This window comes from Alexandromys fortis, unplaced genomic scaffold, assembly GCF_014885135.2.
Source record: "Alexandromys fortis isolate MF-2015 unplaced genomic scaffold, M_Fortis_MF-2015_v1.1 scaffold_92, whole genome shotgun sequence".
In the NCBI taxonomy this organism is placed as follows: domain Eukaryota; kingdom Metazoa; phylum Chordata; class Mammalia; order Rodentia; family Cricetidae; genus Alexandromys; species Alexandromys fortis.
The window spans coordinates 6,905,249-6,932,455 of record NW_026067972.1 but is presented as its reverse complement, the minus strand read 5'-3'; the positions used below and the strand labels follow the sequence as shown (position 1 = coordinate 6,932,455).

Here is a 27,207-nt window from a genome sequence, read left to right as displayed (position 1 = left end):
ACCATTTCGTACTGGATGGGGGATGGGGGAAGGACTCGTGAGGCTCCACCCTCCTTGAGGGGCTATTGGCAGTTAAAGGTTGCTGGCGGGAGTAGTGGTGTAGCTGATACGTAGTCCATGCTCCAATAAATACCCTCCTCTGTGCTCAGGCAAGCAACCCTAACTAATTTCAGTGGGTCACAAAAGACCAAATAATGATAATAATAAAATAAATAAAAGAAAGAAAGAAAGAAAGAAAGAAAGAGAAATGAAAGTAGGGAGGCTTACTGGGAAAAGTTCCAGTGGGTGACCAAAAGTCATTACATTCGTGTGTGAAAATTTCCCTTCCCCCTCAGTAAATATTTGCTGAATTCATGGCCAGACGAATGGGTACAGCAACCAGTTTTTCACAGACACTTTCCAGAGAAGAGGCTCCTACCCGATGAGAAGGGGGTCTCATTAAAACCACTTGGAGAGCTGTGTGGCGGTCCTGAGCCCCGCCCCTAAGTGTCAGGCGGACCCCGTCACATGTTGGCGGCTAGCCAATCATCTAGGGAGGGCGGGGCAAGAAAAAGAGCAAACGGAGGGTGCTCCTGGCCTAGTGGACAATCCTGTCTGAATTCAGGTCATTTCGGGTGGCCTAATGTCGCAAAACGGAGCTGATCCTGAGCAGCGCCAGCAGGCGTCGGAGGCGGACGCCATGGCAGTGACCTTCCGGGCGAGCGGTAATTGCGGGGCGGTCTGGACCCGCTGCGGCAAGTAGCCGAGCCTACCTATTCCGTAGGACGTTCTGGTCCCAGCGTCAAGGTCGGCACTCCCACCCGAAGCCAGGGTGGCCGGCCGGCCGAGGGAAGGAAGGGCTTGCGGCCATGTGGCACTGCAAGGGTTTAACCCTTTAACGCCCCTCCGTCAGCCTTTAGAAACACTTCGCCCAGCGAGCGCCCCTGAGCTTGGGTCTGCTAGGGCGTTAGAGCCCTTCAGGGAAGAAGAGGGAGACAGGGAGCTTTACTAACTGATCTTACCTGACCGTCCCCAGAACACCAGCATATTCGCTACAATCCGCTCCAGGACGAGTGGGTGTTAGTGTCGGCCCATCGCATGAAGCGGCCCTGGCAAGGACAAGTGGAGCCCCAGCCTCTGGAGACAGTGCCTCGCCATGACCCACTCAACCCGCTGTGTCCCGGGGCCACACGAGCCAACGGGGAGGTAAGCACGAATGCACAGCCACAAAGTGAGATAGGAGGAAATCGTTCTCTCTTATTGCTGCCCTTCATCCACAAGAGGGAGCAGTGCGCCTCTTTTTGGGTCATATCCCGTCAAGCAATTTTGATCCCTAGAGTGGGCCTTCCTCGCCCCCTAGCAGCTTGTGTAGCCCTTGAAGCCCGCCAGGTGGTAGTATTTCTAGCCTCTTCTTGTCAGTAGGTGAATCCACTCTACGATGGCACCTTCCTGTTTGACAATGACTTCCCAGCTCTGCAGCCCAATGCTCCGGATCCAGGTACCGTCAATCTAACCAGTGTTGGGAACAAGGGAGACTGTCTCTCTCGGGGGAACCTGTGCTGCAGAGAGTAATGCTCCTTTATCTCAGGACCCAGTGACCATCCTCTTTTCCGTGCAGAGGCCGCCAGAGGAGTTTGGTAACTATGGATTGCCCCGTTTACAACCTCCAGCCCAGGGTCAAAGACTAAGACCTGGACTTGGACCAACCAACCCCTATCTCTCTGTCTTCCCGTCTCCCCTCCCCATGTAGTAAAGTCATGTGCTTCCACCCCTGGTCGGATGTGACGCTGCCACTCATGTCTGTCCCTGAGATCCGAGCTGTCGTCGATGCCTGGGCCTCAGTCACAGAGGAGCTGGGTGCCCAGTACCCTTGGGTGCAGGTCTGTGAGGGGGAGGTAGAACTTTGGTTTGGGGGGAGTACCATTACTGCTTCCACCGGGTGTAGTCAGGAGCGGGTTGACTTGATGTCTCTTCGACTATTAACCCTCTCTACTCATACCCAATAGATCTTTGAAAACAAAGGAGCCATGATGGGCTGTTCTAACCCCCACCCCCACTGCCAGGTCAGTATGTCAGGGCTGGCAATGGCTTTCTTGGCCGAGTCTCCATGCCGACATTGTGGACAGAACTAGATTAAGGGACGGATCAAAAGGAATGCATTAGCAATGTGGAGGCTTAGCGCTAACGGACTCGCTTGCCCTTCTTTGCTCTTGCCCCTTGACAGGTCTGGGCCAGCAGCTTCCTGCCAGATGTTGCCCAGCTTGAAGAGCGATCTCAGCAGAGCTTTCACACCCAGCATGGAAAGCCTCTGTTGTTGGAATATGGCCACCAAGAGCTCCTCAGGAAGGTGGGGGAGCTCCAGGCCCTGTGTTCCCAAGGAGTCTCTAGCCCTTTGACTGTCTAAGTGCACAGAAGGGGGATGGACTTCCTGCAGTCACCTACGGGAAGGTAGACGAGGGTGGTGGCGAAAGTGGAGAGACGCAATCAGATCCTCCCCTTTTGCCTTCCTGATACTTCTCCCCTTCCCCCTCTTACATGTACGCCCCATTTCCATTCTGTGTGTCCAGGAACGCTTGGTCCTATCCAGTGAGCATTGGCTCGTCCTGGTCCCCTTCTGGGCAGTGTGGCCTTTCCAGACTCTACTGCTGCCCCGGCGGCATGTGCAGCGGCTGCCTGAGCTGACCCCTGCTGAACGTGATGGTAAGGATCCCACATAGGACCCTGGGACTGGGTGCTGAATAGACGGACCCTAATGGGTCCAGCACCTATTTCCAGGTTGAAAACCAGGCTCTGATTCCAGATCTAGCTTCCATCATGAAGACGCTCTTGACCAAATATGACAACCTATTTGAGACGTCTTTTCCTTACTCCATGGGCTGGCATGGTAAGGCTTTTGGTGGTGGGGTAGCCCCAGTACTATTTCTGGGTTTCTAGGTCCTGGCTTAGGGAACTGCATCCCTACCAGGCATTAAAACATTTGGTGGACATATCCAGAGCAGGGGTGCTGGGACTGAGGGTGGAGTCATTTGATGAAATTGTTCCCTGGTGGAAAATACTGGGAACTGTAGTATTTAGGTACCTGGCCTACTTTAGGAGAGGGACCAGATTGAAGACTTGAAAAAGAGCCTTCCGGATCATCTCTCTCTTTCTCTTGCCAGGGGCTCCCACGGGATTAAAGACGGGAGCCACCTATGAGCACTGGCAGCTGCATGCGCATTACTACCCCCCACTGCTACGTTCTGCTACTGTGCGCAAGTTCATGGTCGGCTATGAAATGCTTGCCCAGGCTCAGCGGGACCTAACTCCTGAACAGGTCAGGGCTCAGCATCCTGGGTCTTCATAGCCCCTTTCACCTCAGTTTTCTCAAGGGACCTCAACAGTCATGATTCTGGGGGTCCTCATAGAAAACACAGGTATTCCTAAGAACTCGGTTGCTGCTCAACCCCATCTCCTGTGACTTCAGCTGTCCTTGTTACCAGTCTTTCAATACCATAAGCACTCCTCAGTAATTCTGGGGCCCAGAGCCCCATACCATTCTGGGGGACCCTTACTCTCCGTGTTTTCTCCTTGTCCCCTTCTAGGCTGCAGAAAGATTAAGGGCGCTCCCTGAGGTACATTATCGCCTGGCAAAGAAAGACAAGGAAACAGCAACCACGGCTTGACTTGTGATGACAGCAGAGCCTTTAATCTTTCTGCCCGAGAGAACTGGGACCTGGAGTTTGGGCAGCTGTGACATCAATAAAACTACATCTCAGATTTCAGCCATGTTTTCTGACACCAGAGGAGTGTGAACTCTTACATACTGGAGGCTAGGGGCAAGGCTAAGTGTGACTCCAAACACACTCTTTCCTGCCTACAGGTGTTGACAATGTAGGCCAGAAAGATTTGATGCAAGAATTCCCTCCCAAGCCAGAGGGATGGTGCACACCTGTAATTCCACCACCTTAGAGACTGAAGTAGGACTGTGAGTTTGAAGCCAGCGTGGGTTGCCTAGCAACACCTAATCTCTGAAACCAAAGCCAAGCTGGGCCTAGTGGTGCAGGGCTGCAATCCCAGCTACCCAGGAGGCTGAGGCAGGAGGACTGCAAATTCAAGGCAAGCCTGGGTAGCTTAGAGAGACTGTCTTGAGAAATAGCTTAGTGATAGGGTATTTCTCTGGTATATGTGAGGCTCTGTGTTCAATGCTTAGTTTTTTTGGGGGGAAAATATTGTACCTCCGATCTCTGAAGAATATTCACTATTGTATCTGATCCTCTTGTGATATAAACATCATTCTAATTTTGGAGAGTATTTTAAAATCCCATGCTCTTAGCTTTGCAGAGTCTTCGGGAAGGCCAGTGTCCTTCGTATCACCGAGTTTATTACTGTCAGCTCACCAAGCCTGGGCCTCAAAGCTTGGTGGGGAGAGGGTGAACAGAATCCTAGTCCCAGAGGTCAGTCCAGACGCTGGGCTGCTGGCCAGAACCCTGGTTTTGTGAGTGGCCACAGCTAGACTCTGCTCCAGACCACAGGGGCTAAAGGGGCGGGTTGGGAGTGTGCATGTGGCTTGGTGTTCTTGGCTTCCTCAAGCCTCTATGTGCAGTTTATGTGGCTTCAGCTGTGCTGATAAAACAGTAGCTTCTCAGGCATGGAGAGGACGCCAGGATAGCCCCAGAGACTGCCCTCTCCTTTCTGGATCTGTTTTTTTTTTTTTTTTTTTTCCTCCTTGTGATAGTGGAGGAACAAAGGCTTTTCAGTTTATGACACCAGATGTAACACGGTGTTCTCCAGATTCTAAGGCAAGGTTGAGAGTTGTGAGTGACGTCAGGGAGGCTAGAATGCCTTTCTTCCTTTGTTTCCCATGGGAACTGGGTTGTAGGGATGAGAAGTCCGCACATAAAACCTGGACAAGTGACGGCTGACCTAGAAGAACCCTGGCTTCCTTTTCCTGCCTTCTAACCTAGGGCCCTTCCTCCTGAGACCTTGGAGAAATGAAGGGTGCCTGGGATTGGGAGTACTGGGAAGGTCTGGGAAATCAAAGTAGGCATCTCCCTTGACACTCCCCGGATAGTTAGCTGGTTTCTTAGGGCATACATAAAAACCCCCAACCTTGCCTGTATTTGGGATCGCCTGAGGAGTTCTAAAAACAGTACTGGGGTCTGGTTGCAACAAGCAGAGATTGTGATTTAGCTGGCATGGAATGGGACCTGACTATTTTAAAGGTACGATACTCGACAACGTTTGAGAACTAAACCAACCCTCCGTTTCCTATCTTATCTGAAGTCAGGGGCACCTTCAACAAACGCAGTCAGCTGCCCAGTGGTTCAGTAAAGGACCTGAGGCTGCGTGGACGGCTGGGAGGGGAAGAGCCTGAGCACCTTCAGGCCTGCAGTCCCGGGGAGGACAGGCCTTCACGAGAGGTATAAGGAATGCAGCTTCAGGTTTTGTCCTAGGAATCCTACTCTGGTACTCTCTCAAGTTCCAGACGGGACAGGAAGTGTCCGGAGGAGGTGGAAGTGATTGGCAGTTGGAGGCTCCAATGGGCCGAGAGCCCCCTCTCTTCACCTCTCTCGTTCTATTGGCGCCTGGAGGAGCCGCCCCGACTTGCGGGAGCCCAGCTCAGGAGGGAGTAGTGGCCGGGGCAGAGGGCGAGGGTGGAGGGCGCTGGCGGCGGCTGCCGCGGAAGGTGAGGCCTGCAGGGACCCGGGTGTTGACTCGCAAATCCTGCCAAGAGGGGGCGGGGCAGGGTGGTGTGTGATCCGAAAGGCGGAGAGTGGCTGATGGATTATGAGTGTCTGTGTGTGTGTTCGAGGCAGTGTCTGTGTGTGACGATGTCAGTGTGTGGAGGCTCCGAAACTGCTGTCATCTGGTGTGTCTGTCAGCGAATGTGGCTGCGTCTGAGAGTGTGATTGTAGCTGAGTCTGCTTGTGGCACAGCAGTCAGTGGGTAATTTTTGGTGCGTTTTCGTTTGTGAGAGAGGCTGTGACCACACCAGGGAATGTGTTTTGGGAAGCCCTGTGGGGTCTGCCAGTGTGAGAGTGGATGGCTGGGTTTCTGTGTGATAACGTGCAACGTCTGAAGTGGAAGAGCAAGAGACTTGTGACTGCAGTGTGTCCCGTGTCTTCGCCTAGACGGTGTGGGAGTGAAGCTGTGTTCTTATATTCCGGGGAAACTTCAGTTGTTGAGGGAGACTGACTTTTCTACCGGGCCTGCAACATAGACAGATCCACCCCCAGTGCACATGGCTTTCCATCTTCCCCTGCCCAAGATTTGCGGGGTGGGGGTGGGGGAGGTTTGAGAATGCAGCTCAGCAGTAAAGTGCTTGCCTAGCGTGAGCCAGGGCCTGGGTTGCATCTGCAGTGCTGAGAAATAAGTCTCATCACTGGGGGCTCCTATTTGAGACAGGGCCACATGGACTCCAAGCCCCAGGATTGCTGGGATTACAGGTGTGGCACATCTGTTTTTATATGGTGCTGGGCATCAAACCTTGGGTTTTGTGCATGTGAGGCGAGCTCTCCGAAGTGAGCTATATCTCTAGGCCCCCTGGTCTACTGATGTTTCTGCTTCATGCCTGACCCCCACGATTATCTTTCCGGAGAGCTTTCTGTGTCTCCCTACAGCTTTCCTCCCAGGTGTCTCCGCGTTTCTGCTTTCCGAGCTGTGTCGCCAAGCCGTCTCTCCGTGTCCCTCCGCTTGGCTTCCCTGTTTGCTCTTGTTCCTGGCCACACAGGGCTTGTAACCTTGACACGATGCTGATCTGTCACTAAGAGTTCTTGTGAGCTCCTTGTGGTGAGGAGTCGCTTTTGACGCGTGTGTCTTTGTGTCAGTGGGACCACGAGGAGACTGAGATGTGTAAATGTGTCTGGGTCTGAGTGTGTCAGGGTGACTGTGAGTGATCGTATCCAAGAATATGAGTCTGAGTCTTGTAGCCCTGAGTCTTGTATATCTGGCACCAAGGGATCAAAGGCATTTCCTGGTGCTGAGGCCCAACGGGTGAAAGGAGAGAAGAGAAATGACCCAAACTTCCAGGGAAGTGGGGAACTGGACTCTGGCCTTTCTTTATATTCTCCAGTGTGAGGCCTGTTTTGCCCTGGAAACACAGTCAGCTGTGCCCTTAGGAAACATCCGCTGGAGAATGGAAAGAATAGGAATGAGTGTGTGTGCGTTAATTTTTTTTAATTGTGTCCACATGTGTTCAAGGGAATATCTGTGTGTTAGTTCACTGTACCTAGTGAGTGCCTGAGTAAATATGGTTTGGGTGGCTCTGTGAAAACACAGTTAATCTTCTAGCGACAGGGATAGAAGCATAAGCAGCCAGCCCTCCTCTCTCCCTTGGTCCTGGCTGTGTCTCTGGCTTCCTTCTCCAGCTTGAGGGGGGAGGCATTTTCCCTTCCCAGGCCCTGGGGTGGGAGGGAAGGAGAGAGGAGGGAAGAGGAAGGGGTGGGAGGAGGGGGCCTGGCTAGGGGTGGCTAAGCTCAAAGCCCAGAGGGGGCGGGGCAGGGAATGGGAAGGAGGGGATGGTTCTGGGGTCCCAGGACTGAGTGGAGAGGAAACAGTGCTGGAGGCTGTAGGAGGAAGTCTTGGAGGCCATGGACACTCAGCCACTGTGATTATCGAGGTAGGGTGTGGCTACACGGGGTAAATGGGACTGGGGACCCTGGGGGTGGGTCAATAAGACATTCAGGGTGACACAGATATTTGGAGGCCTTATTCAGTTCTACTCTGGAGGTGTCTTCTGGTACCCCGTCGTTACTGCCTTCAGTCTGCTGCTCACCTCCAGCCCAGAGTCCTTCCTCCCAGCACCCCACTCCTCTATATGGACATTTCTCAGACTGCGTTTCTGCTGCCCCCACTGCAGACTTTTGCACACTGGCCTCTACCACCATTGCCTTAGGTCCTAAACACTGCTCTTTTAACCCCTGCTTGGTGCTGTGGCCCCCACACCAGGCGCCTGCTGCTGTAGGCTCCCAGCTCCCCTTGCTTCTCCGCCACCCCGACTCCATCTCCATCTGCTGGCTCCTGGCCCGTTTCTCTGCCTCTGGCAGCAGCCAGGGCATCTGGATCCGCTTAACTCTGCAGCCCCAGCCGGCACCCTAGCTGGATCCAGCCCCACAGGCTGAGACCAACAAGATTTCAAGCCAGGCCCATCGGAGTGGCCCAAGTACTGGAGTAAGAAGCCAGACTCAGGCCAGAGGCTTGGCAGCCAGAGCAGGGCTAGGCCTCCTGTTGCGATTATGGGTGCATTTGGACCCGTCTTGTCAGCTCTTTATCTTAGAGTGATGAAGTCTTTTCTCATTGCTGTGTGTTGGCCAGAGGCAGTAATTAGCCTTGGTCAGCTTGGGGGTGAAAGCCAGAATTCCCAGCAGCTGGACTGCACGGGTTAATGGGAGTGGGTGAGCCGGTGCCAGTCCTTAGTGCCAGGGGTGGGCGCCAAAGGTGATTGTGTGTGTGTGTGTGTGTGAGCGCGCGCGCGTGTGTAATCCTGGCACAGTCTGTTGCCGCTGGCTTTTGTTCTGGGCCTTAAGCCCAGAACTGAGATGAACTTTGTGTTTGTGTGTGTGTGCTCCCGTGTGCATACTTGTACACACACAAGGACAAATCTATACAGCACTGGGCATTTGGTGGGAAAGGGGACTTCAGGTTAGGATCCTCAGTCATTTCCAATAGCTTCGTTTCTCTCGATGCAGCTCATGGATGGGGAACTCCTAAGCCCTCCTTTTCTCCACAGATGAGCAGCAGCTGCTCGGGGCTGAGCAGGGTCCTGGTGGCCGTGGCTACAGCCCTGGTGTCGTCCTCCTCCCCCTGCCCCCAAGCCTGGGGTCCTCCAGGTAAGAAAATGTCACCCTGTGACTACCTTAGGAGACTTACTGTTCTCGCTCTGGCCCATTCCTGTGGCCTAATTTAGACAACCCCCCTCACACACACACACACACACACACACCATTTCTGACAGCCTGGGTCCCTTCTCTGGCTTGCAAGTATAACTTAATATTTTGACACAGTGACCCCACCCAGGGCTTAGCAGCCTGCTCCTTACCCTTACCAGTCTCATAAATGGGAGGGGAGTTTAAAAGAAGTGCTTCACCCCAGGAATGCCTTCCACAGGGGTCCAGTATGGGCAGCTGGGCAGGTCCGTGATGCTGTGTTGTCCTGGAGTGGATGCGGGGTAAGTGTTCACCTACCCGCTAATCTCATACCAACGACCCTTCCTTGACCCTGCCCTGACCTCATTTCCTCTGACACTTGCTTCTTCTGTCATAGTTCTTGCCCTCCAACTGTAGTTATTCAGTAGAAAATTCAGCCAGTGTTGGGGATGGAGCTCCTTGTTAGAGCTCCTGTCTGGAACATCTAAGGCCTTGGGGTTGATACTAGTACCAAAAATCATCACTTAGTTAGCTAGCCAGTAGTGTCTGCGTACCTGCTAAGTGCCTGGTCTGTTTATTGCAGGCTCTGAGATAACAGCAAGATGCACGTCCTCAAGAGGTTGCATCCTAGTGGGGAGGAGACAGTAAGCACTCAAGAATCTGGCTAGGTCTAAAAGGAGCAGGCACGCACAGGTTAGAGGAGGCACGCTCCTGACCAGGCCACAGCTTGTGAAAATGCCCTGAGGTGGGACTGACCTTAGTAACAAAGAACTGAGGAAAAGAATGTGGCCTATGGGGAAGGAAGGGTGAGGGAGCCAGGAAAGGAAGGCAAAGGCTAGACCACAAGGAGCTTGATAAAGTGAAGTGGATGTGGATTTGGGTTTAGTCTCTTTTTGCGTTTACTTTTTTACTTTATTTATTTTGGTACCTGGGAATGGTCTGGAACTTGCTCTGTAGCCCAGACTGGCCTCAAACTCATGAGTCTCCTGCTTCAGCTTCCTGAGATAATTGGCACGTACCACCGCACCAGGCATGGGGGTGTGGTTTATTGCAAGTGTGCTCAGAGGTTCTGCGAGGACAGTTGCGTGGCCTGACTTCCTCTCTCTGTGTCATCACTTCATCTCACCTTCAGGACGCCAGTGTCCTGGTTTCGGGACGGCGAGTTAAGGCTGCTTCAGGGACCTGACTCCGGACTAGGACACAGACTGTTCTTGGCCCACGTGGACAGCACTGACGAGGGCACTTACGTCTGCCAGACCGTGGATGGTGTATTTGGGGGCATGGTGACCCTGAAGCTGGGCTGTGAGTTAGGGAAGGTGGCAGTGAGGGGCCATTGGATTCCCAAGGGGCCCTGGGACCTGAGCAAGCTCTCTGGGATAGGGAGGAGCTAGGGATGCCTCAGTCTGTAGCGGTACCCTGTGTGTCTAGTTCCCCCAGCTCGTCCCGAGGTTTCCTGCCAAGCAGTAGACTATGAAAACTTCTCCTGTACTTGGAGTCCCGGCCAGGTCAGCGGTTTGCCCACCCGCTACCTTACTTCCTACAGGTATGTGTGGGCGTGTCTAGTATGTATGCTCGTGCAGCTTGGGATGCTGGCACGATATGGGTGTGGCGGGCAAGGGAGGGAAGTTCTGACAAATTCTCAGAGAAGGCAGGGGGCTCTCTTTTCCTCCTGACCTCACATGGCACCCTTTCCATCAGGAAGAAGATCCTACCAGGAACTGAGAGTGAGAGGTAGGATGAGAGAGAGAAAGAGAGAGAGAGAGAGAGAGAGAGAGAGAGAGAGAGAACTCTAACTTGTGACCTATTTGCAAAACCATATCCTCCCTCCTAGGGAAAGTTCATCCACAGGGCCTTGGCCATGCCCACAGGACCCTCTAGAGGCTTTCCGATGTGTGGTCCATGGGGCAGAGTTCTGGAGTGAGTACCGGATCAATGTGACTGAGGTGAACCCACTGGGTGCCAGCACATGCCTACTGGACGTGAGATTACAGAGCATCTGTGAGTACCCCAACCCCCAGACTCCCATCACAGAGACTTCAAACAGACTCACACCCTCCCTGTCCCAACTTCCAACTGGTCCTCTCCCTCTCATACATAAAGAGCAAGTAGTCACAGGGATGGGTACACATGCCAGGGCAGTGGTTCGCAACCCAGTGGGTGGTCACACATCAGACATCCTGCGTATCAGATATTTACATCACAGTTCATAATAGTTGCAAAATTACAGTTATAGAGTAGCAACAAAAACTTTTTTTTTTTTCAAGACAGGGTTTCTCTGTGTAGCTTTGCCTAGTCTGGAACTCACACTGTCAACCAGGTTGGCCTTAAACTCACAAAGCTCTGCCTGCCTTTGCCTTCTGAGTGCTGAGATTAAAGTTGTGTGCCACCACTGCCCGGCACAATGAAAATAATTTTATGGTGTGTGTGGGGTCACCCCCACATGAGGAACTGTATTAAAGGATCACAGCATTAGGAAGGCTGAGAACCACTGCTCTGGAGGTTGCTACCACTCTCTACAAGTTAGTTGCTACTATCTTCTTGGCTGCCTAGGTAACTCCTGCTTCTAGACCCTATGCTGAAGGCAGTCCAGTCTCATGCTCTCCCTGCCCAGGGGAAAGGCTTGCTGGTCCCTTTCTCTTGATCTGCCTGTGGGAGGGGAGATGGCCATAAAACTAGGTTGGGATTTGGACCGGTGAATCTTCTGTGGATGCAAAGAAGAATCCTTTATCACTCAAATGTATCAAATGTCTGCTTATTTTATAACAAGGATAACAGATAGGTCCTGAAGCTAGATGAGTAACCAAATTTGACATTTTCCCACCCTCCTGGGAGTGTCTGACTAAAGCGTCTTTACACACACACAGCACACATGGCATACACTGCACACACTGTGGGAAATAGTGATGAAGGGGTGAATACTCATCACTCACCTTGAACTTCGTGTCTGGCTACCCTTAGTGCGTCCTGATCCACCCCAGGGACTGCGGGTGGAATCAGTACCTGGTTACCCAAGACGCCTGCATGCAAGCTGGACATACCCTGCTTCCTGGCGCCGCCAACCCCACTTCCTGCTCAGGTTCCGGCTACAATATCGCCCAGCGCAGCATCCAGCATGGTCCACGGTGAGTTTTGCAGTGTGTCTCAATCTTTCTCTTCAGGTTCTGTGTCTTGTTTTGAGATCTTGAATAGTATGTATAGCTTCCAGGCATGGGCAGGTCTCAGAAGACCCGGTTTCCCCTATATAGTGTTCCCAGGCTGGAGTTGCCCCTGGCAGGACAGAAACTTCTGTCCTGGGTAACTAACAATAATGCAAGCCTGTCTGTGAAGACAGAAATGGGTTTAAAAAATCACTTATAGGGACTGGGAAAATGGATGAGCGTGTAAAGCAATTGCTGTGCAAGCATTGAGTTTGGATCCTCAGAACCCACATAAAGCCAGGTGATGCCATGCGCTCCCATGGAGAGATGGGAGGCAAATCCCGCAGAATTTCAGGAAGTTCCTGGGCCGGCCAGCCTGGCTATGCAGCTGAAAACAGCAACCTGTTTCAAACAATGTAGACGGCAAAAAGACTTACTCCAGAGTTTGTCCTCTGACAACCACATGCATGCTGGGTTTGCTCGTGTGTGCATGCAAACACATACACACCAGACAATAATAACTTCTAGAAAAGCGGGTATCTCTTTTTTTATATGAGGGAATCCCTCATATAAACACTCATGTCTAGCTGAAACTAGTGAATCTCCCCACAGAGTGGTCGGCATCTGTCCTGGGAGGAGCCCCACTTGTTTATAATCTGCATTCAGAGCTGTCTGCCTGCAGGGTACCTTGCTACACATTTTACATATGTTACCTCTGTGAGGTATTCACCCCTATTTTACAAATGAAGAATTCAAGACATAGAGAGACCCCAAACCACTCAGCAAGTAGCTTAACAAGGTTTTGAACATAAACAGACTGATACAATAGTCCCTCAAAGTGACCACTGCAGGCTTCCATTTTCCTCACCCCAGACATAGAATCTGTCCCACCAGCCACCCAGCCTGGCCTAGACCCTCTACCTGACGATGGGGGCAGTGTGAGAAAGGGGTACTTTTTTTTCTGGCTGGGGCTGGGCAGGCTCTCTACTAACAGCTTGAACCACATCCTGAGGAACCATTTTTGCCTCCAGGTCGAGCCAGTTGGCTTGGAGGAGGTGATAACGGATGCCGTGGCTGGGCTGCCCCATGCGGTACGAGTCAGTGCCAGGGACTTTCTGGATGCTGGCACCTGGAGTGCCTGGAGCCCAGAGGCCTGGGGTACTCCTAGCACTGGTGAGAGACAAAGAAAAGGGCAGAGCCCTTACCCCCAAATCAGCTGTCAGCTAGATGGCTTACACATCCCCTTGTCAGGGTCCTTCAGGCACTGCTATTGCTGTCTTACGCTATAGCCTTGGTGGCCTGCAGCCCTATCCTAACTATAGCCCGGAGTCCCTACTGCTGCACTTCTAGACTCTATGTCTGTAAGTCTACCAGCCAGATCCCCACAAACTGACCATATCCTCTGAAACTGCTTCTTAGGCCCCTACCTCAAACTTAGGTTCTAGTCCTGCCCCGACTTACAGAGGCAGAAGCTTCTAGTACGCTTCTCAGGTTTCATCTTCCTTCAGGTCCCCTGCAGAATGAGATGTCTGATGGGAACAAACAGCAGCAAGAGGCAGTAGGTCAGGAGGACGGTCCCACCCCTCCAAGGCCATCCTTGCAGCCAGACCCAAGACCGCTTGGTAAGTTCGGGCTGATTGGTAAAGGCGTATGGAGGATAAAAGTCCGAGAGAGAAGGTGTCACCAGGCACGGCTAACGTTCTCTCCCAGTGACACATGGCCTTCTCCCTCAGATCACAGAGACCCCTTGGAGCAAGTGGCTGTGTTAGCATCTTTGGGAATCTTCTCTTTCCTTGGCCTGGCTGTTGGAGCCCTAGCACTGGGGCTCTGGTAAGTGAGTGCCACTGGTTCCTTAGCTGTAACCCTCCACCCCAGCAGCTGCTGTGATACCCAGAGACCACATCCATTCCCACCTGAAGGGCCTCCTGCTGATTGCCTACTGAACCTGTCTGATTTGGGAACCACTTCTCCCCCGACTGTCCTTTCCCTCATTTTTACTCATTTCTCACCCCTTGCTAATAAATCCTCCAAAAGACATGGTCCTGGGGAGACAGCTGCCCTTTTATGCTTCAGGCTGAGGCTGAGACGGGGTGGGAAGGATGGACCTCAAAAACCCGAGTTCTTGGCACCAATGATTCCAGTGGACAGGATTCCAGGTGAGTAGCACTAAGTAATGTGTGCCCCCACTCGAGTGTCTGGTTTAAGAACCTGATGCCCTAGCAATGTTATGGGTACTGGGGATCACTGGAGTTGGGGGCTTCTCATTTTTATATCTAGGCAAGAGGAGAAAGGGTAGACCTTTCATTTTTCAGTCCTGGTCTCAGAAATGGGTCTCTTCCCTCCTGGAGTATTGGGAATACCAGGTAGCTTCATTTTCAAGGTCTCAGAACTGGGTATCACCCCTTCCCCCTTAAATGTCTTAGATAGGTGCTTGCTCCTCTCCCTGACTTGAAAAATTAAATTTTATTATTACTGTGTGTTAGGTGTGTGTGTATGACATGTGTATGCAAGCACACATGTGCCGTGGCATATGCTGGGAGGCCAGAGAACTTGTGGAGTTCTCTTTTCCACCTTTACATGGGTCCCAGGGATTGAACCCAAGTCATTAGACTTGCTTGCCCGGCACACACCTCACCCACTGAGCACCACTCTCCCCTCCCCACACGCTGGAGACCCAGTCCTGCTGTCTGACTTGCTCCCCACTCTTCTAGGCATTCCAAACCTGCAGAGGACCCAGGAGAACTTCAGCTGATTGCACCTGTGACCCTGTCCGGCTGGGGTGGTTAAACGGACGGGCAGAAAAGGAGGCAGAGCAGTGTGGACCCCTAAGAATGGAGGTCTCAGCTGGAAGTCTGAAGCCCTTTTCTTTGAGACCCTATACTCCAAGCTTGCTGCCAGCTGAATGCTGCCTGGACTTCTAAGGTGGAAGTTCACCGAGGAGTGTGTAGAGATGTGCGTGTCTGTGTCCACCTGTGACTGTGCATACGTGAGATAGGAACAGACATTCTCTGTATGTGTGTATATAGATGCTTGGAGAGTGTGTGCAGACCTTGGCCTTGGCCCTTGTGGGGACTGTGAAGAGTTGAAATAAAGAGACTAAAGAAGTTTTTGGATTGTTGTCTAATGTTGTTTTATTAGTTTTGCTGCTGGGGGCTCGAGTACATTTTCATTTGTAGTTCCAGATTTAAGTTGGATAGAGTCCCCTGGAGACTCTTCCCATGGCGCTCAAACCACCGAGCCAGGCTGCCGTTCTGAGGGTGGACACAAACAGTGCGCCGGGGCAGGTGAAGCCTGGGGAGGGAAAAGTCCAAAGCTATGCCCAGGTTTGGGGTATGAGCTTAGGTGGGGTTCAGGGGTTAGGGGCAAGAGACAGATGAAAACTTGAGGAGGCACCAGAATTAGCATTGGGGCTGGGATTAGGAGTTAGAGGCAGTTAGCGGTAGCATGGTTGGGGGCAGAGCTCACACAATAGCCTGAAGGTGACAGTCCCCATCGGCCTCCTGCAGTTCCACATGGAGGATCTTCCTCAGTAGCCTGTTGGGGAGCGGTTGTCTATAGAGCTGGGTACAGCAGGTAGAGCTGGAGGGCAGTGGCAAGCCTGCAGAACAACAGGGCCCTGTCTTCAGAAAGGTCTGGAGCCACAGCTGCTCCATGAAAGTTGAACTCTCTGCGTCCCATCCCTTCTAGTCCATCCATTTATTGTTTTATACCCTCGGGGACTTACCTGTTCCAGGGTCTGGGCTCAGAATCAACAGTATCAACAGGAGGCTGCTGGTGGGCCAGAGCCCCTCCATGCCGCTCAGCCTCCTTGCTAGCTTCTTTCTCCTCCTCTCCCTACCTTTTATCTAGTTGCATTTTGCCTGGGGCACTAGGTGAGTCAGAGACAGCTGGCAATACCTTGCTTATCTTGTGATAGCTCTTGGCCCGCCATCACTATCCCCAGCCCTTTCTCGGACCATCATCATTTCCCAGGGATTCCTAAGCCCCGAAGAGAGAACACTGAAGAGGGGTAGTGAGTGATGTAGGGGCTGATGCTACAGCGGCTTGGGGCAGCCACGATCACTGGGACATCTACTAATAGGCATTTACAATCATGCGCGTAGCCACACATTCATCAGTCATACATTGGTCACGTAACCTCATAAAGTCACACCCATGACTGTATAATCATAGACAAAATCATACAGCTCCAGTTATCCCCAAAAGTCCCACTGCAATACATTTGGATCTCCACCACCATCCCTCTGTGCTATCGTATTACATATTCTGACAGAAGAGTTTATGAGTGGGTAGGAACGAAGGCAGGCCAGCACTAACCTGCCTTTATCTTCTCCTCCCTACTCTCTGCCCTGGCCTGCCTACTTATCGGGAGAAATTGATAGGGCTGGGTCCCTGAAACAGACTCTCCTTGGCGAAGGGGGGAGACTTTTGCCGTGAAGAGGAGGTAAAGAGTGGTGGATGAGGAGAAATAAAAGCTCTCTGATGCCTGACTGCTGATGTTAAAACAGGTGAAAGGGGGAGGGATATCGTGGCGCAGGTCTTTACTTCCAGCATTTGAGAGGTAGAAGCAAATCACTCTCTCTGAGTTTGAGGCTAGCCTGGTCTACATAGTGAGTTCCAGGGCAGCCTGGGCTACATAGTGAGACCCTGTCTCAACAAACAAAACTCCCAGAAGATGAAAAGGCCCCTCCCCCAAATCTCACCTTCTTGCTTCTGCTTGGTCTTGTTCCACGGATGCCAGCTTGTCAGTGGGAGCCTGGGGGTTTCCAGACTTAGTCTCTGGCTTGTTGGAGACATCAGACTCAAGAACTAAGTTAGGTCTCTTTTGATTCAAATTGCATCCTCTTTACACTGTGGGCTTGAAGGAACATACACCTCCCAACCCAGGTTCAGAAATACCCATTTCCCCAAACTCTGAGCACCCCATTCTACTATTCCCTTCCTTCTCTTCCAGGCAAAAGCCCCGCTCATCTTGAGGCAGTTCTTTCTGGAAAGCTATAATCTTTCCAGAAAAGTGGGGCACGCTGGTCGGGTTAATGGTCCAGACGCATAATCTGGGGACTTCAATTTTCAAGTCTTGTTCTGGATTTGAAATACAAACTGAGCCATAACCCTAAGAATCCACCCCTTATCTATATGTTGTGTTTTCTGCTCGGAGGTCAGTCATCTGTAGATAGAGCTCTTGGACTGCCATGATCTCTGGGCAGCCTGTTCTGCTATAGCTAGGCTGAGAATCTAAGTCTTGCTTCCTCTTGAAGAGGGTGAGACCCAAAGGCCCTTCTGGACACTGTCTCAGACGCCTTCTGGCTTCCTGGAAGGATGAGGCCCAGTGCTAGACAAAGCCTTTGAAGGGGTCTTTGATGCAAACACCGTGAGGAGACAGCTAAAGTTTGCAGTTTTAGGTATTTGGAAGTAACCACATCCTAGAGGCTACTCGTTCTGAAGTTTTGGTACCCGAGGCTTCAGGGTATCTCTTAATCCCTTTCTAGACCTTTGTTCCATGGCTTGGGTGTAGCACCCCCCCCCCAAAATCCCCAGATTTTATCATCCTATTTGTTTTGTTAGCTAGCTGCCTGCTATTTGTGAGCTCTTCTGGACTTGTCAATCTAGAGATCTTTGGAAAGGAGAAACATTTTCCTGGCTGTGTACCCATCTCTTCTTTGGCGTCTCCAAAGATATAAAGGCCAAGCCTTCTTTTCCAGCACAAATGGCTATGGCAGGGGCTGTGCCAGGCTAAAAGTCAGCTTTGGGCTCAGCCAAAATCCAGACTGTCTCCCCTTTCTGGTGCTGGAGTGGGTGTCTATGGGGACTCTTGCCACTGCAAGAGTTGGTACCAGAGTGATTTGGGTCGGCAGGATAAAAATGGGTGGCAGGACTCTTCTAGGGATGCCAAGTATTTTTAAAACTGGGGTCAGGGGCTGGCAAGATGGCCATGGTGAGAAGCCTGAGGAACCGAGTTTGCACCCTGGAACCAATAAGGTAGAAAGAGAATGGACTCTCTCAAGCTGTGCTTTGACCTCTGCGTGTTCGTGAGCTGTGGTGGGCAGGCACACACACACACTCGTAATGAAAAAAAAAAAAAAAACAAACAAAAAAAAAGGGGGGGGATCAGACTGGAGGGAGCCGGTTTGGGGTTTTAGCTTTAGGAAAAGCCTTAGACCCTTAACCCTTGTCACTCTCTTAGGAAGACTGTGAGAGGCAGCTTCTAGGAACTGATCCTTCCTTTCCCTTACTCTGTAACTTTGGCTAAAATGTTTTAGATTCACTCTCAGGAAGGGAAGACTCTTCAGAGATTTGGCCAAGTTCCAGCTAGAGGAAGGCTAACAGCTGGAGTTGTGGGAACACTGATAAGTGGGGGGAAATATGTGGCCTACTGTGTGGGTGCTTTTGGGGAGGGTGTGGCAGGGAGCCAGTCACTGATAGTAATTAGAAGATGACGATAATTAGGGGCCCTTAGGAGCAACGGAGGCCTTGACATGCAAGGGCATCCTACCAGGGAGGGACGCCCTGTGGGTAAGGAAACAGCAGGTGTGAAGTGGGATTCCCAGCACCAATGGCGGCTGCGGCGGTAAAGTCAGGAAGGCAGTGGGCGTGACTTTAAATCTTTAATGCACCGGCTGTCTGTGCAGCGCTGGTGGGGGTGCGACAGAGGAGACCACGACCTGAGCGCTGGGGAGCAGGCCTCAGGCCGCTCGACAAACAGCTCATTAGGCCCCGCAGAGGCTCCAGCTTCTGCTCCCGGGGGTGCGCCGAGCTGTAGGGCGACCCGACAATGACATGAGGCCGGGCGGGGGCTCCTGAACTCCCCCACCATCCATCCTCCGACACTAAAACTCGTTCACGCCCCCACGAGATCGCAGCCCCCTCACCTCCGCTCCCTGCGCCACATTCGCAGCCAAGGAAAAAAGTAGAAGCAGCCCCAGTAGATCCTGCAAAGAGAAGGCAGAGCCGGACCCGGAGGGGCGGGGCTGACCCACAGACCCCACCCCTGGAACCTAGCCCGCAGAGAAGCCCCGCCCCCAAGGGCTGGCCATCCACAGCCCACGCCCCTCTAGGGCCCGCTCTGCCCGCCCCGGGACGCGCACCTTCCCCCCCCACCCCCGGCCTCAGATCCCTCCTCCGCATCACCCGCCTCCACTCACTCCTCCTCCGCTTCCAGCGCCACCTCGTATCTCCTCAATCGCGACATGTCCCGGGCTCCAGCGGTTCCTGGGGAGCAGCATGATAGGAACACTTATTCCCAGCCGCAAGTCCCCTTCTCCATCATTCCCAGGACGAGTCTGAATAGTCCTCAGGTACCCTGAGGCAGGTGGCCCCCCGCAAGCCAAAGGCCACTTCGGGACAGGATGGGATTGATGATATGGAAGTCACTGGAAGTTAAGGCGTTAGAAGGACAGTTATCTAGGGACCGGGGCGTGGAGTCGTCAAGGAGAGCGGTCTGGCAGCAGTGGGGCTGGGTCATTTAGGGCCCTGGAAGAAGATTTTTCAGGGGCTGGAGTCACCTGAAGGGGGGCTCAGGGGTCGGCACAGCCTAAACTCCCCGCCCTCCCTGGCTCCGCCCCGGAAACGGACAGTTAACAATTACATCACAGGGATACCTTCGCACTTTAGGGGTGTGGCTTGGGTATCACCCGGAAGGGGAGGAGCCAGTTTTTCGTCGCAGGAGGCGGGTTTGAAACGTTCAGCTAAGTAGTGGCCCTGGGTTTTATCACTGAAGGGGCATATTTTATTTACGGAGTTTCTTAAGGTGCCGGAGACGCAGGACACTCTTTTCTAGGGACGGAGTCAGATTTTAGAGTTCTCATGTTGGTAGGCACGAGGCCGTAATAAAAAGTGCTTTGGGGGCTCTTCTCATAGTGTCTCCCGCCCCCCCCCCCCGTCCCCACTTTCCTGACTTTGATCCTATCAATTGCTTTTCTTGCTTGCCCAGTTCTTGAATGACCTCAGGCCAGAAGGAATAGGCCACCAGAGAGAACACAGCCTAGAGCTAGTTAGGATATGGAAATATTTCTTAGTCAAATCGTCTAATGGACAAAGGATCATTCCTCTAGGGCTGAGACTGTGATTTTTATTTTTTTAGTCATTTAGTCAAATGCTATTGAATGTCTGTCTAGCCAATGCTGTGCCCATCTTAGGTCTCTCAGATTTTAGCTTGTTAATAAGTGTCTTGGGAACTCTTCTTGTAACGGGCATCTAGAGTGGGACAGCTGTTGGAGACCGTCCCCCAAAGTCTCCGGAGATGCTTTGTGGTGTTACTGTTGGAACTGAATGCAGTACGAGTTGGTAGTTATACTTTCTTATTGGATGGATTCCGCATGGCTTCCTGTTTGTGGTCCCTTTTAAACTTCTCGGTAGGGGCATTAGTTTATTACTCCTTGGTTTCTGTTCTGACAAAGACAGCAGTCAGGAGTTTGGATAAAACGTACGGTGGGAAATAAGGTTTAACACTTTTTTTTTTCTTTTCTTTTCTTTCTTTCTTTTTTTTTTTTTTTTTTTTTTTTNTTTTTTTTTTTTTTTTTTGGTTTTTCGAGACAGGGTTTGCTGTCCTGGAACTAGCTCTTGTAGACCAGGCTGGACTCAGACTCACAGATTCACCTGCCTCTGCCTCCCGAGTGCTGGGATTAAATGCTTGTGCCACCACCACCTGGCATGGCTTAACATCTCAAAGACGGCTGGAGTTCGGATTCCAGCACCCGCACTGGGTGGCTCACAACCACCTGTAACTCAAGCTCCAGGGAGAGCTGATACCTCTGACCTCCAAGGGCACCGGCCCTCATGCGCATATGCTCTCTCATAATTAAAAATAAAATAAATCTCAACCAGTGCACATAAAATAAAATTTAAAAATACAATAAATCTTTAAAAGAATTTAAAAGTGTATGTGTGCTGTTATCCTTAGGAAAAGTTGGCAGTACTGACCTCATAAAGTATTTGAACTGTCATTCTCAAGGGTGGAGTGAGGGTGTGGCACAGGGTCACAGTAAAGAGTAAGCATCCCTTGCTTTCACTCTCCTGTCATGACGGACAGACTATACCTGTAACTGTGCGCTAAAATAAGCCCTTTCTCCCTTAAGACACTTTCGTCAGAGGGATTTATGACAGCGAGGGAAGAGAAGGTAAGACGCTGCACCTCTTTTCTATAGCTGAGGTCTGTGGGGGTTGGAGGAGTAGGGAAGAGGAGCACAGAGCAGGGCATGGCTAGAGAAATTCACCTCTCAGATCCCCCAAGGTCCTCCCAGACCCCCAGAGCCATCATCTAGCTCCACCCCTCCTGTGCATGAGGAAAGCCAAAAGAAAGTTCTTTAAAATCAGATCCAATCTGATTTAAGCCTTCCTGGTTGCCAAATATCCGCCAGGCCTGGCCACTCCTGCCCCTCTCTTCTATTGACCCATACTCTGTGTTCCGTAGCAGCCAGGAATCAAGGGATAAAAACACCCCTTCCTACCATACCCTCTCTACCTTGGGGATTGAGGGATTTTTGAGGAGAGAGGTTGGTCAGCTCACAGATAAGCAAGGGAAAAAGGGATGAAAGAGGCCTGAGAAGCAGGTCCAGATGCAGGGGTTACCAACTTGTCAGAGTTCACTGAGGAAAGTGTGTAAAGATTACAAAGAGGACTCACAAATAGGCAGAAAGGGACAATGGAGTCTGGGTTCTTTGTGAGTCAGGTCCCCAAATCTGTTTTTGCCCAGGACATATGGCATCTTGCCCTGTGCTGCACTTATACAGCAGCTGAGGGACCCTAGGGAAGCCACTCTGGATTTTATACTGAGGTGAATTGATTTGCTGTGCTATTGTGTTGAGATATTTCCTGTTTCTGGTCTGCTCGACTCAAGATATTTCATTCCTAGCATATTCAGTGGTTATTCTTGAGAACAAGTTAGAAAGGGGTGCGTGTCCAGGAGCACTTGGAGAACTGTCCTACAGATTCAAAGATTAGAGGGGAAAGGCTCTTAGGAAGACTACTGTGGGATGCTAGGCTGTTTCTCAGCCTTGGCATGTATAATGTGATGGACTTAACTGTGGTCTGCATTGTTTTGGTCCCTCTGTCCGTCTACTCATGTCTATATATCCACCAATCTTTACCCACTCTTTCCTCTTCCATTATTCTTTTCACCTTTTTACACATCTTCATCTCCATCTGTATTACCAGTTGTTATCTATCACTATGTGCACTGATCGGTTATGACGTTAACATTTGTTAATCCTTAAATGACAAGTGCCATGCTGAATACTTTAAGTTGTCTCATGACCACTTGATGAAATAATTGCTTGAGGGCCATTTTTGTTCATGCAGGCTACTTTTCTTCCTCTTTCTTTTCATCATCATCATCATCATCATCATCATCATCATCATCATCAGAGACTGTGTAGCTCTGGCTGTCCTGGAACTTGTAATGTAAACCAGGCTGTCTTTGAACTCACAGAGATCCGTCTGCCTCTGCCTCCCAAGTGCTGGGATTAAAGGCGTGCGACACTACACCTGGTTCTGACTTACTATTATTTTTGAGTCAAGGTTTTGCCATGTGCCAGGCTGGCTTTGAACTCATGGAATCTTTATGCCTCAGTGTCTCCAGTGCTAGGATTATAGGAGTTTGCCACTTTATATGGTAGTGGTGGTAGGAGCTGTCAACCACAGTGCTTTGATCCCAGTATACCCGTCCCCTAACATCATAACAGATTAAAGACCTCAGCATTTAATACAAGACAACTGACAAGAGCTTTTCATGATATTTGAAGTTTGGATGCAGGAGGGCCAATGTTTTACATCTGTCTCTATGAAAATTTAGACCTGACAAAGTACTGGAACCAAAGCGGCTGAGCTTTCAGAGCCAAACAGGACATCTGTATCAACCCTTTTCTCCCCAGCTGTGGCTTGGGAGCATTGCAGAAGAGAAGTGAGGAGAATGTAAGAGCTGGAGGATGGGGCAAAGTGCTGTGAAATGCTCCTTTCTGACCATGAATGACGTGAGTAGTTCACTCATGGACGCACAGGAGCAGTGGTTACCTGTATAAAACCTTCAAAGATCAGCTGGCCAGAGTTCTGTCAGAGATGGGGCAAACGATGCCCAGCCCCCACCCCTCACTGAGGAGCTAGTAGCAGTTGGCAGCTGCTGGGGGAGGAAGAGTCATTCCTTTTGGAGGATGTGACCACTGGCAAGTTTCCCATGCTCTAGTGGGTGGCCCCACACCCGTGCACACATCAGCAGCACTAATTAGGCTTATGGGTTATAAAAAAAAACCTGAACAAAAACTTGGGAGGGAGATGGGTTGGAAGGATATGGGGGAGCTGGAAGAAGGAAATGAGGGTAGATATGATTATTCCGTTGTATGCCTATATGGAATTCTCAATAATAAAGATAAGTTAACAAAAACCGGGGAGCTAGAGAGATGACCCTAGGGTCCTGTTCTTGCAGAAGACCTGAGTGTGGTTCACAGTATCCATGTCTGATGGCTCACAACTGCTTGCAACTCCAGCTCCAGGGGATCCATCACCTCTGACCTCTGAGGACGTCCAACCGTGTGTCCATAACTCCATGTATACACAACTACAAAACAGTAAAAACAGATCTAAAATAACCCCTTAGCCCCGAGGTGTTTAGCGGCCATGTTTGCTACTGCTGGAATGGCAGGAAATGACAAGAATATCCTATGGTAAGAATAAGACCCCCCACACAGAAAGAATGAAGGGAGGGATGGAGGGAAGATGCAGACATAAGAACACTTGCATCCCCACATTACTGGTGGGCAGGGCCTGGCTGGGCCTTTCCAGGTCCTTGGCTTCTTATCCAAAGTATTAAAAATAGGAGCTCACTCAAGTTTATACTCTTGCAAGGAAACTATTCAGAGAAGTAGAAATGATCAGAATACCCTGTATGACAGTATCCAGCCACATGAATGAAGACCCTCAAGGGCCCTAATTCTTTTTCTTTTAATTAATTAATTAATTAATATTTTTATATTTATTTATTTATTATGTATTCTGTTTGTGTGTCTGCCTGCAGGCCAGAAGAGGGCACCAGACCCCATTACAGATGGTTGTGAGCCACCATGTGGTTGCTGGGAATTGAACTCAGGACCTTTGGAAGAGCAGGCAATGCTCTTAGCCTCTGAGCCATCTCTCCAGCCCCTTTTTAATTTATTTTTATTTCATGTTTATTGGTATTTTTGCCTGCATGTATGTGTTGGATCCATGGAAGCAGAATTATAGACAGTTATGAACTGCCATGTGGGTGCTAGGAGTTGAACCTGGGTCCTATGGAAAAGCAGCCAGTGTTCTTAACTTCTGAGCCATCTCCCCAGCCTAAAGGCCCCAATTCTTATTTGGGGCTTCTTTTTGTAGGGTTAAAGAGGAGGAGTTTGGTCACAAGGGGTATAGTAGGGGTACTTTTCTTTTGTTACTGATAGATTGTCCTATAATCATTTTCCTACTACACAGGACCATTTTCATACTGCTCTAACTCTAATCATGTGGGCATCCACATGATTCCACATTGGAGGGTATTCAATATACAATAGGGCATCCTCCCTGCATTTACTAGAAGACAACAGTTTGACTTATTTCATATGCTACTCAAATTAATTAAGACTGAATCAGTCTTTCTATCTTCAAACTGGGTACATTGGGGATACAGTTGAATGAATAGAAAGGTCTAAATTTGATTATCACCAGGATCTGAGAAATCTACTCTATTGTTCAGAGATGGAGGTGTACAGGTGGAACTCCGAGGGTATCCTGAAGTGGCTATGGGCATTGTTTCCAGAGAGGTGTATGTGTATAGTGCAGGATGTAAAGGAGCTAAGCTGCCAAGTTCATTATCACAAGGAGTAGGGATGCCGAATAACCCAAATGGAGGCCTAGGTTACTAAATTATTTCCTATGCTTGCCTGTTTCACCTGGATCCAATCAGGGCTAAAGGCCATCTTCCCCCACCCCACCTAAGATTTTATTTTTTAAAAATTGTGTGTGTGTGTATGCGTGTGTATGAGTGTGTGCATGTGTGTGTGCGTTGAGTGTGTGTGTAGGTGCCCGTGGAACCCAGAGAGTATACCAGATCCCCTGGAGCTGTAGTTATAGGCGTTTGTTTATGAGTCACCTGACCTGGGTGTCGAGCGTGAACACAGGTCCTTTGCAAGAGTAGTATGTGCTCTTAACCAAAGCCATCTCTCCACTCCTGAAGACAATCTGTTAACAGATCTAACAGATTTTGTTACATGATGTGACAAAATTTCTGCATTCCTCTTGTCTCTGTTTCCCGAGGGCTTGGAACTGCGTATCACTGTGCCCTTGACTCAAGTTTGTCCTTTTATATATCACTAATCCTAGCTCTTTCCTAGCACACATGAAGCCCTGGTTTTGATCTCTTCCACCACACAAGTCAGGTGTGTTAGCTTCCAGTCGTTGGGATCTGGAGAAGCCAGACATCTGGGAGTTCAAGTTCATCCTCTACTACATAGCGAGGTCCAGGTCAGGCTGGCTTATGTGAGACCCTGTCTCAAAGTCCAGACAAACAATAACCAGACAAAAAAAACCTCTGCCCCAATTCTCTTTTAGAAAGGATTTGTTTTTATTTTATGTGTATGTGTGTTTTGCTTCATGTATATATGTATACCACTTGCATACAGTGCCTATGGATGCCAGAAAAGGGTATCAGAACCCCCAGAAATGGAGTTACAGATGACTGTGAGCCACCATGTAGATGCTGTGACATAAACCAGGGTCCTCTTTAAGAGGAGTAAGTGCTTTTAACCTCTGAGACATCTCTTCAGCCTCTCTATTTCAATTTTTTAAAAAAGATTCATTTATTTATGATATATATGGGTTTTTGTCTGCATGTACACATGACAATAGGAGAGGGCATCAAATTTCATGGGACTACAATTATAGATGGTTGTGTGTTGTATGAGAGAGGGCCTGCTTTTGGTCCTGGCCGCCCTCCTAGCTTACATCTGAAATAATCACACAGCCTAGCCCATTAGTTCTAGCCTCTTATTGGCTAACTCTCACATCTTGATTCAACCCATTTCTATTAATCTGTCTGTCACCACGAGGTCATGGCTTACCGGGAAAGATTCAGCATGTCTGACCCGGCATCTCTATGGCGGCTCTCTTTCTGCCCTTCTTCCCAGCATCCAGTTCTGTCTACTCCGCCTACCTAAGTGCTGCCCTATCAAAAGGCCAAGGCAGTTTCTTTATTCAACCAATGAAAACAACACATAGACAGAACCTCCTATACCAGCTGTGAGCCGCCATGTGGGTGCTGGGAATTGAACTCCTAACCTCCAGAAGAGCAGCCAGTGCTCTTAACTGCTGAGCCATCCCTCCAACCCTATTTCAATTCTTGTCTACATTGTTCCAAACATAAAGCCACTCTAGTACAGAACAAAACAATAAATCTAGAACTGAGCAAAAATTTCCATTAGATCACCCCTTTTAAATAAGTTGGTATATCACTGTGCTTTCCAAGTGGTTTCCAAAAGCATTTCTCCAAATAGTTCTTCTGGGAAAAGAAAATTGTCTTTGTATGATTGTGTGTGAGTGTCTGTTTAAGTCTGTATTGTGACTATACAGTTGTGTCTGTATGATTGTGTGTGCAACTGTGTACATGTCTGTACTCACTGTGTAGCCCAGGCTGGTCTGTACTCACTGTGTAGCCCAGGCTGACCTGTACTCACTGTGTAGCCCAGGCTGATCTGTACTCACTGTGTAGCCCAGAGTAGCTCAAAGCTTCATCCTCCTGCAGAACTACTACTACTTCTTCTTCCTCCTTCTCCTCTTCCGCCTCTTTTTCCTCCTTTAAGAGAAAGCCAGGAGTGGGAGTGGTGGTACATTTTTTCCTTCCTTCCTTCCTTTCTTTTTTCTTTCTAGTTTATTTAACTTTATTTTATGTGCATTGGTATGATGGTATCAGATCCCCTAGAACTAAGTAACAGACAGTTGTGAGCTGCCATGTGCATGCTGGTAATTGAACCCTGGTCCTCTGAAAGAGCAGCCAGTGCTGTTAATGGCTAAGCTATCTCCCCAGTCCCTTGCCTCAATTATAAGTGCTGGTATTACAGAGGACAGGTGCCTATTCTGACCCTCTTCAAGACTGACCTACAGTTTCCTAACTGAGTGAGGACTAGTGGGATTTGTTTCCCATGCCTGGCTTGTGTCTCTTGACCAAAGATTCTGAGGATGCTTTTTCATGTTATCCCTCTGCGGGGCTCAGCTTCACAGGACCTGCAGGGGACGTTATATGTCCAGGG

The 27,207-nt window shown here is 50.2% G+C and overlaps 3 protein-coding genes across 16 annotated transcripts; 2 read left to right on the top strand and 1 right to left on the bottom strand.

The window, feature by feature from the left end:
- Positions 1–413: 413 nt before the first annotated feature.
- Positions 414–4,229, top strand: Galt (galactose-1-phosphate uridylyltransferase). Of its 3 annotated transcripts, none has more exons than XM_050155931.1 (11): positions 414–704; positions 1,016–1,185; positions 1,402–1,477; positions 1,568–1,616; positions 1,730–1,859; positions 1,986–2,042; positions 2,204–2,326; positions 2,547–2,679; positions 2,780–2,863; positions 3,138–3,292; positions 3,561–4,229. In XM_050155931.1, the coding sequence occupies exons 1-11, from the start codon at positions 623–625 to the stop codon at positions 3,639–3,641; spliced, it is 1,140 nt and encodes a 379-aa protein (XP_050011888.1). In that variant the 5' UTR covers positions 414–622; the 3' UTR covers positions 3,642–4,229. The 3 variants fall into 3 exon arrangements, with proteins under 3 accessions (XP_050011888.1, XP_050011889.1, XP_050011890.1); XM_050155932.1 differs by having other exon boundaries at positions 657–786; XM_050155933.1 differs by lacking the exon at positions 414–704 and having other exon boundaries at positions 1,047–1,185; positions 1,399–1,477.
- Positions 4,230–5,100: 871 nt separating this feature from the next.
- Il11ra (interleukin 11 receptor subunit alpha) lies at positions 5,101–15,069 on the top strand. 4 transcript variants are annotated; one of them, XM_050155930.1, is made up of 13 exons: positions 5,101–5,378; positions 8,687–8,786; positions 9,064–9,124; positions 9,955–10,124; positions 10,251–10,365; positions 10,521–10,553; positions 10,654–10,820; positions 11,781–11,944; positions 12,991–13,132; positions 13,468–13,581; positions 13,693–13,789; positions 14,033–14,115; positions 14,671–15,069. In XM_050155930.1, exons 2-13 carry the CDS (start codon positions 8,687–8,689, stop codon positions 14,709–14,711), a joined length of 1,287 nt encoding a protein of 428 aa, XP_050011887.1. In that variant the 5' UTR covers positions 5,101–5,378; the 3' UTR covers positions 14,712–15,069. The 4 variants fall into 4 exon arrangements, with proteins under 4 accessions (XP_050011887.1, XP_050011884.1, XP_050011883.1 ...); XM_050155926.1 differs by lacking the exon at positions 5,101–5,378 and adding an exon at positions 5,468–5,644; XM_050155928.1 differs by lacking the exon at positions 5,101–5,378 and adding an exon at positions 7,446–7,576.
- A 1-nt stretch (position 15,070) lies between these two features.
- On the bottom strand, positions 15,071–19,535 carry LOC126509810 (C-C motif chemokine 27-like). Of its 9 annotated transcripts, none has more exons than XM_050155937.1 (6): positions 19,462–19,535; positions 19,102–19,168; positions 18,829–18,888; positions 16,663–16,742; positions 15,425–15,557; positions 15,071–15,250 (listed from the first exon to the last, which is right to left on the bottom strand). In XM_050155937.1, exons 2-6 carry the CDS (start codon positions 19,146–19,148, stop codon positions 15,094–15,096), a joined length of 477 nt encoding a protein of 158 aa, XP_050011894.1. In that variant the 5' UTR covers positions 19,149–19,168; positions 19,462–19,535; the 3' UTR covers positions 15,071–15,093. The 9 variants fall into 9 exon arrangements, with proteins under 9 accessions (XP_050011894.1, XP_050011892.1, XP_050011891.1 ...); XM_050155935.1 differs by lacking the exon at positions 19,462–19,535 and adding an exon at positions 19,259–19,442 and having other exon boundaries at positions 16,663–16,715; XM_050155934.1 differs by lacking the exon at positions 19,462–19,535 and adding an exon at positions 19,259–19,438.
- Between the last annotated feature and the right edge of the window lie 7,672 nt (positions 19,536–27,207).